Consider the following 13939-nt stretch of genomic DNA (forward strand, 5'->3'; position numbering starts at 1 on the left):
TGTGAGCACACATGGAAGTCAGCATGAAGCAACATCCAGCACGTGGGCTTTGAAGTTTGCTTAACCTGGATTCTGTCTCCCCCTGCGCCCTGCCCCCCGTCCCAGCTAAAACCTCTCCGGTGGCTCCCCATCATTCTAAAGCAATGGTTCTCACACTTGAGCATGCATCAGAATCATCTGTGAGCTGGTTAAACACAGAATATTGGGATCCACCCCCAGAATTTCTGATTATGAGGTGAGAACCCTAGAATCTGCATTTCTAACAGATTCCTAGGTGATGCTGATGCTGCTGCTGGTCCAGGGACACACTCCAGGAATCACCGATTCGAGAGATGATGTAGAGAGTTATGGCATAAATAGAAAGTTCTTGGTGAGCTCGTCCTCTGCCTTTGTCTCCAGGTTTCTGTCCTGTTATTCTCCCCTTGGGTCTTCTGCTTCAGCAGTGGTAAACTGCTTGCAGGTCCTCAAAGGTGCCCTGTCGTCTGGCACTCCTCGCCTATTGTTTGTGCAAATACCTTGATACACTCACTGTTTCTCTTGCTGAGTTCCCTCCTCTCCCTTGTCTGCCTGATATGAATGCCTGTTTATTCTTTCAGACTCAGCTTTCTTTATGTGGTGCTGCTTCACTTTCACTTTTCACTTTCATGCATTGGAGAAGGAAATGGCAACCCACTCCAGTGTTCTTGCCTGGAGAATCCCAGGGACGGGGGAACCTGATGGGCTGCCGTCTATGGGGTCACAGAGAGTCAGACACGACTGAAGCGACTTAGCAGCAGCAGCAGCAGCAGCTGTGCTTAGTCGCTCAGTTGTGTCTGATTTCTTTGCGACCCCATGGACTGTAGCCCACCAGGCTCCTCTGTCCCTGGGATTCTCCAGGCAAGAATACTGGAGTGGGTTGCCATGTCCTCCTCCAAGAGATCTTCCCAACCCAGGTCTCCCGCACTGCAGGCAAATTCTTTCTTGTCTGAGCCACCAGGGAAGGACAAGAGGGTGCAGGAGGCCACACTGAGCTGTGGGCACTCCAGCCCACTGTCCTTTTGGGGCCAACCTTGGGCCCTGCTCTGAGGCGGTTTCTGATAACCAAAGCATCAGGCTGCCTCTCCTCAAGGACTCTGGGGGTCTCAGGAGGGTCAATGTCCTTAATTTCCTGAAGATTCTTGACAAATCCCCCTGTGCCGTCAGTCCACTTTGTAAATACTTCTGTTGTAGTTAAATTATGTGTTGAAATGGACTTACACAGGCGTTGTCACTCAAAATGAATTATTTGTGCTCTGCAGAGTGAGTGAGGGTGATTTAAAGAGTGAGGGTGACTCTGTGTAGCCATTTACAAACACACATAGACCAGTCTGTGAACATCCTTGAGGGGGTCTGAGACAGAGGAGGAGACTCTACCATTCCCTCGGTGACTCTGACTTTCCTGCCTCTTAGCAGAGCTGTCGTCTCACACTGAGGGTGACCCTAGTGTCAAACATACATACATGTATAATGTGAGCTTTAAACACAAGCCCACTGCTTTATCTGGTCCCTAACTGAAGAATTAATGACACATTTTAACGTCAGAGGAAAAATTCACAATGATGACTTTCTTGAAAGTTCAGTTCAGTTCAGTTGCTCAGTCGTGTCCGACCCTTTGCGACCCCATGGACTATACAGCACACCAGGCCTCCCTGTCCATCACCAGCTCCCGGGGTTTACTCAGACTCATGTCCATCGAGTCAGTGATGCCATCCAGCCATCTCATCCTCTGTCGTCCCCTTCTCCTCCCACCTTCAATCTTTCCCAGCATTAGGGTCTTTTAAAATGAGTCAGTTCTTCGCATCATGTGGCCAAAGTACTGGAGTTTCAGCTTCAGCATCAGTCCTTCCAATGAATATTCAGGACTGATCTCCTTTAGGATGGACTGGTTGGATCTCCTTGCAGTCCAAGAGACTTTCAAGAGTCTTCTCCAACACCACGGTTCAAAAGCATCAATTCTTTGGCACTCAGCTTTCTTCACCGTTCAACACTCACATCTATACATGACCACTGGAAAAATCGTAGCCTTGACTAGACGGACCTTTGCTGGCAAAGTAATATCTCTGCTTTTTAATATGCTGTCTAGGGTGGTCATAAATTTTCTTCCAAGGAGTAAGCATCTTTTAATTTCATGGCTGCAGTCACCATCTGCAGTGATTTTTGGAGCTCCCCAAAATAAAATCTGTCACTGTTTCCACTGTTTCCCCATCTATTTCCCATGAAGTGATGGGACCAGATGCCATGATCTTCGTTTTCTGAATGTTGAGCTTTAAGCCAACTTTTTCACTCTCCTCTTTCATTTTCATCAAGAGGCTCGCTCTTTAGTTCTGCTTCAGTTTCTGCCATAAGGGTGGTGTCATCTGCATATCTGAGGTTATTGGTATTTCTCCCAGCAATCTTGATTCCAGTTTGTGCTTCCTCCAGCCCAGCGTTTCTCATGATGTACTCTGCATATAAGTTAAATAAGCTTAAGGGAGATAATATACAGCCTTAACGTACTCCTTTCCTTATTTGGAACCAGTCTGTTAATCTGTGTCCAGTGCTAACTTGAAAGTTAGAACAACACTATACTTTATGACAGTTTTCAAGGATTTCAAGGGCTAGCTTTAGTTAAATATGATTTCATGTTATGGACTGACTGTAGGACCCCTCTCTCTTGTGTCACATTTCAGTTGAGATGTGAGCTCTTTGATTTTCAAAATTGGCCTCGTTTCTCAGGTGCAGGTCTTAAAAGTTGGGGTGCCTGGTGAGGGGTTTGAACCCTCTGCTCCTCATGGGGCTGCTTTGGATTTTGAGTTACAGGGGTGACTGCTCCAGGGGTGGGGTTTATGGTGAGTTGTGTCCTGGCTTCTCCTACCTGTTTGATGCGGTTTTCATCTTGTTTGCCCAGTGTGTAGTCACCACTCAGCCAGCTTTTAGGCTTTTTTTTATTTTGTTTTTAGGCTTCTTTACAAAGAACCTTTTCTATGTGTAGCTGTGGAATCAGTGTGTCCATCGGAGGAGGCATCTTCAGGATCTTCCTAAGATGCCATCTGGCTGTAGGATGAGTCTTCATTAAAAAATATGTCTGTGTATACACATACACAGGCTTCCCTGGTAGCTCAGCTGGTAAAGAATCCGTCTGCAATGCAGGAGATCCCAGTTTGATTCCTGGGTCGGGAAGTTCCCCTGGAGAAGGGATAGACTACCCACTCCATTATGCTTGGGCTTCCCTGGCGGCTCATGTGGTTAAGAATCCACCTGCAGTGTGGTAAGCCTGGGTTCTATCCCTGGGTTGGGAAGATCCCCTGGAGAAGGGCACGGCAACCCACTCCAATATTCTTGTCTGGAGAATCCCCTTGGACAGAGGAGCTGGCAGGCTACAGTCCATGGGGTCGCAAAGAGTTGGACACGACTGACTAAGTATACAGCACGGCACATATACATACACATATATATTGTTGTTAAGTCACTCAGTCGTGTCTGACTCTTTCACGACCCCATGGGCAGTAGCCTGCCAGGCTCTTCTGTCCATGGGGTTTCCCAGGCAACAATACTGGAGTGAGTTGCCATTTCCTTCTCCAGGGGATCTTCCTGACCCAGGGATTGAACCTGCATCTCATACATTACAGGCAGATTCTTTAGCTCTGAGCCACCAGGAAAGTTACATATATATATGTATGTGTATATATATGTATGTATGTGTGTATATATATACACACACATACATATAAACACATAATAGGTATTTGTACATATACACATATATTTGTAACTCCAATTTTATAACATCCTGCTATTTATTACATTTTAACTAATAGTGTATCTAGCAATCTCCTAGTAAAACTTGGCAGAATTGACGCTCTCCTCAGTACACTTACTACATGAGTATGCAGTTCATTGAAGGTGTCCTAAAATAAATTAATGTTATGAAAAAGAGACCTGATTCTAGAGGTCCCTTTGGAGGGCAAAATGAGAAAAGACACAGACAGTCCACCATATACTTGCTATGGAGTGATTTACCCCAAGTCACAGAGCTACTTATTGGCAAGCTGGTATTAAAACTCAAGACGCCTGACTGTAACTGACTGACTTTAAATAAAAGTTGGCAGCATTTAGTAATTACAGAGAAAGGCTCAGAAATGTTGTCTTTCACTCTCTCTCTCTCTTTTTTTTGTCACAGTGAATGGAATGGTGTTGAAATAGTCTTAAATGAAGAACACATTGTATTTAATTTTCTCCTTTTGGGCAAGGGAGACTTAGCTTTCACGGCTCCTGGGAATGAAGAGACAACAGGAGTGTTGTATCTTCTCTGATTCATTCTTCCCTAGTAATCCACCCCCTTCTAAGAGAATAACCTTGCTTCACAGAGACGAGGGTGTATTTTTTTCTAGTTCCAAAGAAGCACAGAGGTAAGTTGTTGTTCAGTTGTTCAGTCGTGTCCGACTCTATGTGACCCCATGGACTGCAGCATGCCAGGCTTCCCTGTCCTTCAGCATCACCTGGAGTTTCCTGAAACTCATGTCCATTGAGTCGATGATGCCATCCAACCATCTTATCCTCTGTTGCCCCTTCTCCTCCTATCCTCAATCTTTTCTAGAGATAAGAGTTGTATGCAAAGGAAATTTCTGCCATAATATATCCTGACACTTATGGCATAAGTACATTTGGAAGGAAGGGTTCAGTGGGTTCCCTTACCTATAGTCAAAAGATTTCCAAGCTCCTAAGAGGAAAGATGTAACTATTAAGAATACAGAACTTTGTGTAAGTATATATGCATACATGTAAGTATCACATCTTCTTGGAGCAGTGAGTTTCTGGTTTTTAAGACATTTCCACAAATTTATTTTGCAGACCTTTTCAGAGGCAGTTAGATTTAATGTGGTCTATGGAGTTTTTGAAGTAATTAACAATGCTCCACAACTTCTGGAAAAGCAGTTGAAAAAAATTGTACTAAACCAGCGACCTCGAAATCCTATCTATGATGTTGTAAGGAAAGGAAAGAGTGATGTTAAACCTGTTCAAGTGAACGCCCCTCACGAAGATGAGACCATTAATGTCAACTACAATATCATGGTAAGAAAGTATATTTGAGTTACATCTTACTGGATAAATAAAGCATTAAATGAAATTATCATCAGATTCCTTGGGCGTCCCTTTCTAAAGTTTAACTGTATTTATTAAATTTTATTGTACTTACATACAAAGTATTTGTCAGTAACAGTATCATCTTATTCATATGAAATGACCAGTTTAGCAGTTTCTTGATATTTGATTATCAGTATGAGAAGGTTCATGTAATTTACTTTGAATATTTAGCAAGTACAGTTAATTTGGGGCAGTATATATATATATATATATCCTTTATAGTTTAGGTGTATTCTAGAAAGTATGGGTATATAGACATATCTTGGATATATTGCAGGTTGGCTCCAGACCACTACAGTAAAGTGAATATTGTGATGAAGCAAATCACACGATTATTTTGATTTCCCAGTACATATAAAAATTACGTTTACACCACACTGTAGCCTATTAAGTGTACCATAGCATTGTGTCTTAGGAAACAATGTACATACTTTAATTAAAAAATACTTCATTGCTAAAAAATACTAACCATCATCTGAGCTTTCAACAAGTCTTTGTAGTAACATCAAAAATAACTGATCACAGATCACCATAACAGATGTAGTAATAATGAAAAACTCTGAAAGATCGTAGTTACCCAAATGTGACACAGAAACATGAAGTGAGCAAATACTGTGGAAAAAATGGTGCAGCTAGACTTGCTTGCCCCTGGGATGCCCCTCACCTTCAGTTGGTGAAGAACAAAGCATCCGTGAGGCACAATGAAGCAAAGCACAATGGAGTAAGTTACGCCTGTACAGTGAACTTATTTCAGTGAGTTCTGTCGAGCAGTTGGGAATTAAGATTTCTATTTTTAATTATTATATTAGTTTCAGGTGTATAGCACAGTGATTGGATATTTTTACGCATTGTGAAATGAGACTTACCACCTGTCACTATTACAGAGTTATCACAGTGTTATTGGCTATGTTCCCTAAGCTGTGCGTTGCATCCCTGAGACTTGTTTTATAACTAGAAGATTGTACCGCTTAATTCCCTTCACCTATCTTGCCCATTCCCCCGTCCCCTCCACTCTGCAACCACTGGTTTGTTCTCTATGACTCTGTTTCTGTAGTGTTATGTTTGTTAGTTTGTTGTTTTTTAGATTCCACATGTAAGTGAAATCATATCACATTTGTCTTTCTCTGTTTAAATTTCACTTGGTATAGTATACCCTTTAGGTCCCTCCATGATTGTTGCAAATGGCAAGATTTCATTCTTATTTGTGGCTGAGTAATGGCTCATCTTCTCTATCCATTCATCTATCAGTGGATATTTAGGTTGCTTTCCTATCTTGGTTACTGTAAATAACGATACAGTGAACTTGGGGTACCTATATCTTTTTTAATTTGAGTTTTTCTTTTCTTCAGATAAATACCCAGAGGTGGAATTGCTGGATCATATAGTAGTTCTAGTTGTAATTTTTGAGGAAACTCCATGCTATTTTTCATAGCTGGTTGTACCAATTTACATTACCACCAACAGTGCACAAGAGTTCCCTCTTCTCCATATCCTCACCAATACTTTGTTGTCTTTTTAAAAAGCCATTCTGACAGGTGTGAGATGATATCTCATTGTGGTTTTGATTTGCATTTCCCTTACAATTAGTGATCTTAATCTTTTCATGTGCCTGTTGGTCATCTGTATGTCTTATCTGGAAAAATGTGTTTTAAGTTCCTTAACCAATTTTTAAAATTGGATTTTTTTTTTTTTTTTTTGCTGTTAAGTTGTATGAGTTCTTCATATATTTTGGATATTAACCCTTATCAGACGTGTCATTTGCAAAATGCTTCTTTGATTCAGGAAGTTGCCTTTTTGTTTTGTTGACGGATTCTTTCGCTGTACAAGACGTTTTAGTTTGATGTAGTTCCGTTTGCTTACCTGTTGCCCTTGTCTGAGGGGACAGATCCAAAATAAAAATGTTGCTAAGATCAGTTTCAGAGAGCATATTGCCTATGTTTTCTTTTAGGAGTTTTATGGATTCAGGTCTTACATTTAAGTCTTTAATCCATTTGAGTTTATTTTCGTATATGCTGTAAGAAAGTGGTCTAGTTTTATTCTTTTGCTTATAGCTGTCCAGTTTTTTAAGTACCGTTTATTGAAGAGACTATCTTTCCCACATTGTATAGTCTTGTCTCTTTTGTCATAGATTAATTGACCATAGAACTGTGGATTTATTTCTGGGCTCCCTGTTCTGTTCCATTGCTCTATATGTCTGTTTTTTTTTTTTTTTGACAATGACAATGATAGGAAGAGCTGACTTTGAAGGATCAAAAAGCGATCTCGCTATGAATGCTTGGCTGCCACAAACCAGTTATCCCTGTGGTAACTTTTCTGAGGCCTCCTGCTTAAAATCCTGAAGGTCAAAAGGATCGTGAGGCCCTGCTTTCATGGTCTGTATTCGTATTAAAAATCAAGATTAAGCGAGCTTTACCCTTCTGCTCCATGGGAGGTTTCTGTCCTCCCTGAGCTCGCCTTAGGACAGCCGTGTTACAGTCTGACAGGTGTACCACCCCAGTCAAACTCCCTATCTGGCACTGTCCCTGGAGAGGGTCACACCCAGCCAGCTTGCGGCTGGGTGCTAGGCGCCAGAAGTGAGAGCCCCTCAGGGCTTGCAGTAGCATCCTGCTTTAATTAATATAGGTTTACTTTCCACTGTCATGCGTTGGAGAGGGAAATGGCAACCCACTTCAGTGTTCTTGCCTGGAGAATCCCAGGGACGGAGGAGCCTGGTGGGCTGCGGTCCATGGGTTACACAGAGTTGGACACGACTGAAGTGACTTAGCAGCAGCAGCAGTATGGTTTGAAATCAGGGAACATAATACCTCCTGCTTTGTTCTTTCTTAAGATTGCTTTGGATATTTGGGGTCTTTTGTGGTTTTATATAAATTCTTTGTGTATGTGTGTGTCTGTGCTCAGTCACACAGTAATGTCTGGCTCTCTGCGACCCCATGGTCTTTAGCTAGCCTCCTCTGTCCGTGGAGTTTCCCAGGCAAGCATACTGGAGCTGGTTGCCATTTCCTACTCTAGGGGATCTTCCCTCCCCAGGGATCAAACTTACATCTCCTGCATTGGCATACAAATTGTAGGATTATTCTAGTTCTGGGGAAAATGCCATGAGTGTTTTGCTAGGGATTGTATTGAATCTTTAGAATAATTTGTAGAATGTACATTTTAACAATAATAATTCTTCCCAGCCACAAGCATGGTGTATCTTTCCATTTATTTGTTTATCTTTAATTTCTTTCATCAATATCTTATAGTTTTCAGGCTACAGGTCTTTCACCTCCTTAGTTAAATTTATTCTTGTGTATTTTATTCTTTTCGATGCAGTCATAAATGTGATTGTTTTCTTAATTTTTCTTTCTAGTGGTTCATTATTAGAGTATAGAAATGCAACATATTTCTGTATATTAATTTTATATTCTACAACTTTACCAAATTCATTTGTTATAATAATTTTTGGTAGTCTTTGTACTCAGTCATGTCTGACTCTTTATGACCCCATGGACCGCAGCTTACCAGGCTCTTCTATCCATGGAACTTTCCAGGCAAGAATACTGGAATGGATTGCCATTTCCTACTCCAGGTTTGGTAGTGTTTAGGGTTTTCTATATATAGTGTCATGTCATCTGCAAATAGTGACTGTTTTACTTCTTTTTTTCCAGTTTGAATGTCTTGTTTTTTTCTTGTCTGATTGCTGTGGCTAGGAGTTTGAACATCATGTTGAATAAAAGTGGTTAAGAGTGGATACCCTTCTCTTGTTCCTGATCTTAGAGGAAAATTTTTCAGTTTTTCACCACTGACTATGATGTTAGCTGTGGGTTTGTCACCTGGCCTTTATTATGTTAACATATGTTCCCTCTCTGCCCACCTTGTTGAGAATTTTTTTAATCATAAATGGATGTTGAATTTTGTCAAATGCTTTTTCTGTATCTATTGAGATGATCGTATGATTTTTATTAATTTTTTAATATGGTGTATCACATTCATTTGTCAATATTGAACCATCCTTGCATCTCTGGAATAAATCCCACTTGATCTGATTTATTATTCTTTTAATGTGTTGTTGAATTCAGCCGTTATGCTTTTATTTATTATTTATTTCTGGCTGCACTGGGTCTTTGTTGCTGCATGCAGTTGTCCTCTATTTGCTGTGGAGCAGGGTTACTCTTGGTTGAGATGTATGGACTCTCATATGGTGGTTTCTCTTGTTGCAGGGCACAGGCTCTAGGCATGCAGGCTTCGGTGGTTGTAACGTGTGAGTTCAGCAGTTGTGGCATGTGGGCCCTAGGGTGCAGGCTCAGTAGTTGTGGGGCACAGGCTTAGTGGCTCTGCAAAATGCGGAATCCTCTCAGACCAGGGATCAAACTTAGGTCCACTGCATTGGAAGGCGGATTTCTATCCCTTGTATCACCATGGAAGTGCCAGCCATTATGTTTTATTGGATCTGTTTGCATCTTTTGTTATCAGGTATATTGGTCTGTAATTATCTATCTTTCTTTCTTTTTGGTTTTGGTATCAGGGTAATGCTGGCCTTGTAGGGTGAGTTTGGAAGTGTTTCTCTTCAATTTTCTGAAACAGTTTGAGAAGGATAGGTGTTAACTCTTTTTTAAATGTTTGGTAGAATTCCCCTGTGAAGGCTTCTGATCTTGCACTTTTGTTTTTTGGGAGTTGTTTTTTTTTTTTTTTTAATCACTATAATTGATTTTCTATTTCTTCATGATTGAGTCTTAGAAGATTTTTTGTTTTTAGGGATTTATCCATCTCTTCTAGATTGTCCAGTTGTTGAAAAATAATTGTTCATACTAGTCTCTTATGATTCTATTTCTGTGATATTGGTTGTAACTTCTCTTTTCTGGTTTTATTTGGAAACTCTTATTTATTGACGAGTTTGAATAAAGGTTTATCAGTTTTATCTTTTCAAAGAACTGGCTCTTCATTACTGATTTTTTTAGTCTCTATTTCATATATTTCTGCTTTGATATTTATTATTTTCTCCCTTGTCCTAACTTCGGGCTTCGTTTTTCTACTATGGTGCATAGTAGGTGAGATTGGAGCACTCCCTTTGTGAGAGAAGCCTCTGAGTTTTCCTCCTCTGCAATTGTTCACCTGTGAATATTGTGTTACTTTTCACCTGTCGTGCTGACTCACAAATTACACTGTTGTTGGAACTGCTCTTAGCGCCCTGCCCCCCGACTTACCTGTTGGTTTGCCAGCAATTGGCCCTGGTGTTTCTCCTGCGTTTTCACCAGGCCACCTGTGTGAATCCACCAAAGTCAGGTCCCAGGATTGCGGTAGTTGTGTACCTGGACCATCTGTGGTAGCTAGCTATGGAGGCAGCTCAGATTCTGACCTGGCCCAGTCTCTGTGTGAACGTGCCCACAAAGCCCGAAGTGGCTGAAACTAGACCCATCTGAGCTGTGTGAGTGCTCATCCATTTGGACATTCCACAGGCACTGAGTTCACAGCACTGACATTGAGGGTGTATGTGAATCTGCAGCTCTGTGGCCATGAGGACAGATTTCAGCTCTTCTGTTTTAGTTGCATGGCCCCTGGGGCTCAGCTGTGGTTTCAGCCCCACCTCTGTGCATGTTCCTCCGAAGGCTGCCCTAGAGCACCTGTGCCCTGCCCAGGTAGGCAGGGGAAGAGGTGATGATGGGCAGAGCGTGCGAGCCTGCTCTGGGAGGTGCCCCTCCTAGTATCCATGGAGACAGGGGTGCGTGGGGAAGGGGACTGAAATTACGGCAGTCCCCCTCCTGTGGGTCACTCAGCAATGGTGCCCTGCTTCTTTGGCGGCCCAGGCTTCTTCCATGAACATTCCCAGTTGTGGAGCTCCTTACTTCCATCCTTGCGGGCTGTCTCTTCACAGCCAACAACTGTCTCCTCGCTGTGTCCACTCTCCAAACCCCACGTTCCAGCACCCAGCCCCTCTCTGCATCAACAGACAACAACTCAGGCTGGAGCATGCAGGGCTGCAGGGCTGCAGAATGGAACATCCATGTAGGTCTTAATCTGTCCTACCTGTCACAGACCAGTTGCTGTGCTTTCCTCCAAGCTCCTGAAGCTCCCCCTCCATCCCAGCTGATCTGCCCAATGGTGAGGGGGCTTCCCTGAGTGCAGGAGCCTCTTCTATCCTTCAGCTCCCCACCAGGGGTGCAGGTACCATTCTGTTTCTCTTTTTCTTTCTTAAGTCCTACCCAGTTGTGTGAAGATTTTTCCTGTCCTTTTAAGTGTCCAAGGTCCTCTGCTAGTGTACAGCAGGCACTCTGAGAATTGCTCCATTTGTAGATGTATTCTTGATGTACTTGTGGGGAGAGGTGAACTCCACATCCTTCTATTCTGCCATCTTGACTCCATCCCCATCTCAATCATGTTCTGTGGAAACCTTGGTTTTCATGCCTATGGGGCCTCCTACAGAGTCCTGAACTTCTGGCACTTGTTCAGTTGCTAAGTCATGTCTGATTCTTTGCCACCCCATGGTCTAGAGCATGCCAGGCTTCCCTGTTCTTCACTATCTCCCAGAGTTTGCTCAGACTCATGTCCATTGAGCTGATGATGCCGTCCAACCATCTCATCCTCTTTTGGGAGCTCAGGGTCATAGCCATTAGACCACCAGGGAAGTCCCCTGTTTGTGATTATTTTTAACCTGTTTTATATCTGTGAAAATAATGACACTGATTAATTTTTTTTTGGTCATTTTTCCTCTTTCAGTAAGTTACTTAAGTTTTCTGGATTCAGTTTGGTAGTCTGTAACATATAAATGATAGCTGATGTAGGTTTGTTGAGAGAATTAATGAAGTGTACCAGCAGACAAAGTGGCTTCAAACTTGAGACTCGGGGTTCTTTGTCCTGTCCAAACAGAAGGTAGAGACAGGCTCCCTATAAGAGCTAGAGGTAACATTGCTCTAGTGATTAGACCATCATTGTCCTAACAGGTGATTTTCTGTGATGCTTTCTTTTTCACTTGTCTTCTAACAGTGTCTCAATCGTGAACAAGGTATTCACTGGGTCAAAAAAGAAAGACTTCCAACTTTTCTGGAAAGTGATTGTTACTTTGAATACAGGTATTGTAATTCATCAATATACATATATTTTAAATGATTTTTTTCACCAAAAATCATTTTTATTTACTTTCTTAATAAAATTGTGTACTTTAACCCCATTGGAGTTTGTATTTTGGTTACTATGTAGTATAATATAGAGCATTGGTAAAAATTGCTTAACATTTCCAAAGAGATTTCATAGAAACAGTACCTAATAAATGTACTTCAATTCTGCTTCTTTGATCATTATATTTAAATTTTTTTCTACTTCTGTAAAGGTGTTTGTGTTCAGGGTGATAAAAAATGAATACAAATGGGATAAAAAAGAATGTTCTAGCACAGGGCCAAGTTTTTCTTTTATGTTCCCTGACTTTTAAAGTTTAAGTTCCTAAACAGTCTGAAATTTTACTAAAATTTGACCCTTTCTTAGAACAACTATTTTCTAAAATACAATAAAACAGAATAATTATTAATTAATTAGTGATCCTATGAATATGCCATTAATTTTAGCAGCTCCTAAGAGACTCATCCTGCAAAGCTAGGAGGGAAGATTGATTTGAATACATAAAATTTTAGTTTTTATTCTGAATTCTACCATATTTGAAATTTATTTCAATTTGTATGATTTCTGAAATACAGGTTAGCCAAATTGATTTCACAAGTAAGATGGAGTGAATCAGGCATGAATATCATATTAGGTACAGAGTTTTCACCCTGGGTCCTGAAAAAACCACCCAGTCCACCACCTCCTCCTGTTGAAGAAGATGATGTTATAATTATGAAGAAGTTCTACATTTCTCTGGGCGAGGTAAAAGTTTGAGTGTTTCTTTGTGACTTGGCACTTTGGTGAAACTTGTCTTTTTAGAGACATGATGTTCATTTGAATAAGAAAATGTTTTCAAATACTTCCAAAGTAGATTTAGCAGAAATTCTTTTGGATTTATGATGACTTGTTTGCCTTACACTCTTTCACCTGAAATGTAATTAGAATTATTATTGTCATGTGTACAAAGGAAAATGGAAAATTGAAGAGCATGCCCACTGTCACATGGGAAGTAAGGCTTTCATTGTTCATTCCAATTTTTTTATTATTTAGAATCTATAATATTTGTACAAAGCAATGATAAATTGGATCTTCTCCTCCATATTGTCAAGATTATTTTTTAGTAATTAAATGCATTAGTGTTTAACTGTTACCAGGTATAAATTTGCCCTCCACAATTGGAGATTGTTGGGTAGTATAAGTACATATGAAGAAATCTAACCCAGAATCAGATGTCCTTTTGGAGAACCACAGTATAGTCAAACTTGTAGGTAGATCTTTGGCTTTGTCAGGGAGGGAACCTTTTCCTTCTACCCTTGTAGGTTCTTTGGCTGGTCTAATTAAAAAATATTGACATAAGATAGTTATAGGCAAAAAAAAAAAAAACACAAAAGGTAATTTAGTTATGTACAGGAGCCCTTTAAGAATATGAGACCCGAAACAAGTTGGGCAGTTGAGCTATCCTGAGCTTGGGAATGGGATAGGGGCCTGGGGCTTCAGAGGGGAATAGGGTAAGTCACAGGACTATAAGAAGACCAGATGTTTGCTAATTAGATGTTGCCTGCCATAGAGGTAGGTAGTCATTCACATAAAAGTCATCTCTGGTACTGGCTCTCTCTGAGCCTGGCCCTGTAACTAAATTCTTTTAGGTGAATTTAGGTAGTTAAAGGAGAGGTAAATGTTTCTCTTGAGTCTACTGGGTCGAGGTCTCCTTCGGCTCACAATAATC

The 13939-nt window shown here is 41.1% G+C and overlaps 1 protein-coding gene across 3 annotated transcripts in view; it reads left to right on the forward strand.

Annotated features, from left to right (window-relative positions):
• The window catches only part of RGS22 (regulator of G protein signaling 22), a 138814-nt gene that overhangs the window by 25387 nt on the left and 99488 nt on the right, over positions 1–13939 (forward strand). For all 3 annotated transcript variants that reach the window (XM_027561443.1, XM_027561442.1, XM_027561441.1), the window contains exons 4-6: positions 4849–5070; positions 12103–12188; positions 12807–12975. In XM_027561443.1, the coding sequence (XP_027417244.1) occupies positions 4849–5070; positions 12103–12188; positions 12807–12975 (477 nt within the window). The remainder of the gene's footprint in view (positions 1–4848; positions 5071–12102; positions 12189–12806; positions 12976–13939) is intronic.

Source organism: Bos indicus x Bos taurus, chromosome 14 (assembly GCF_003369695.1).
Source record: "Bos indicus x Bos taurus breed Angus x Brahman F1 hybrid chromosome 14, Bos_hybrid_MaternalHap_v2.0, whole genome shotgun sequence".
Taxonomy (NCBI): Eukaryota; Metazoa; Chordata; class Mammalia; order Artiodactyla; family Bovidae; genus Bos; species Bos indicus x Bos taurus.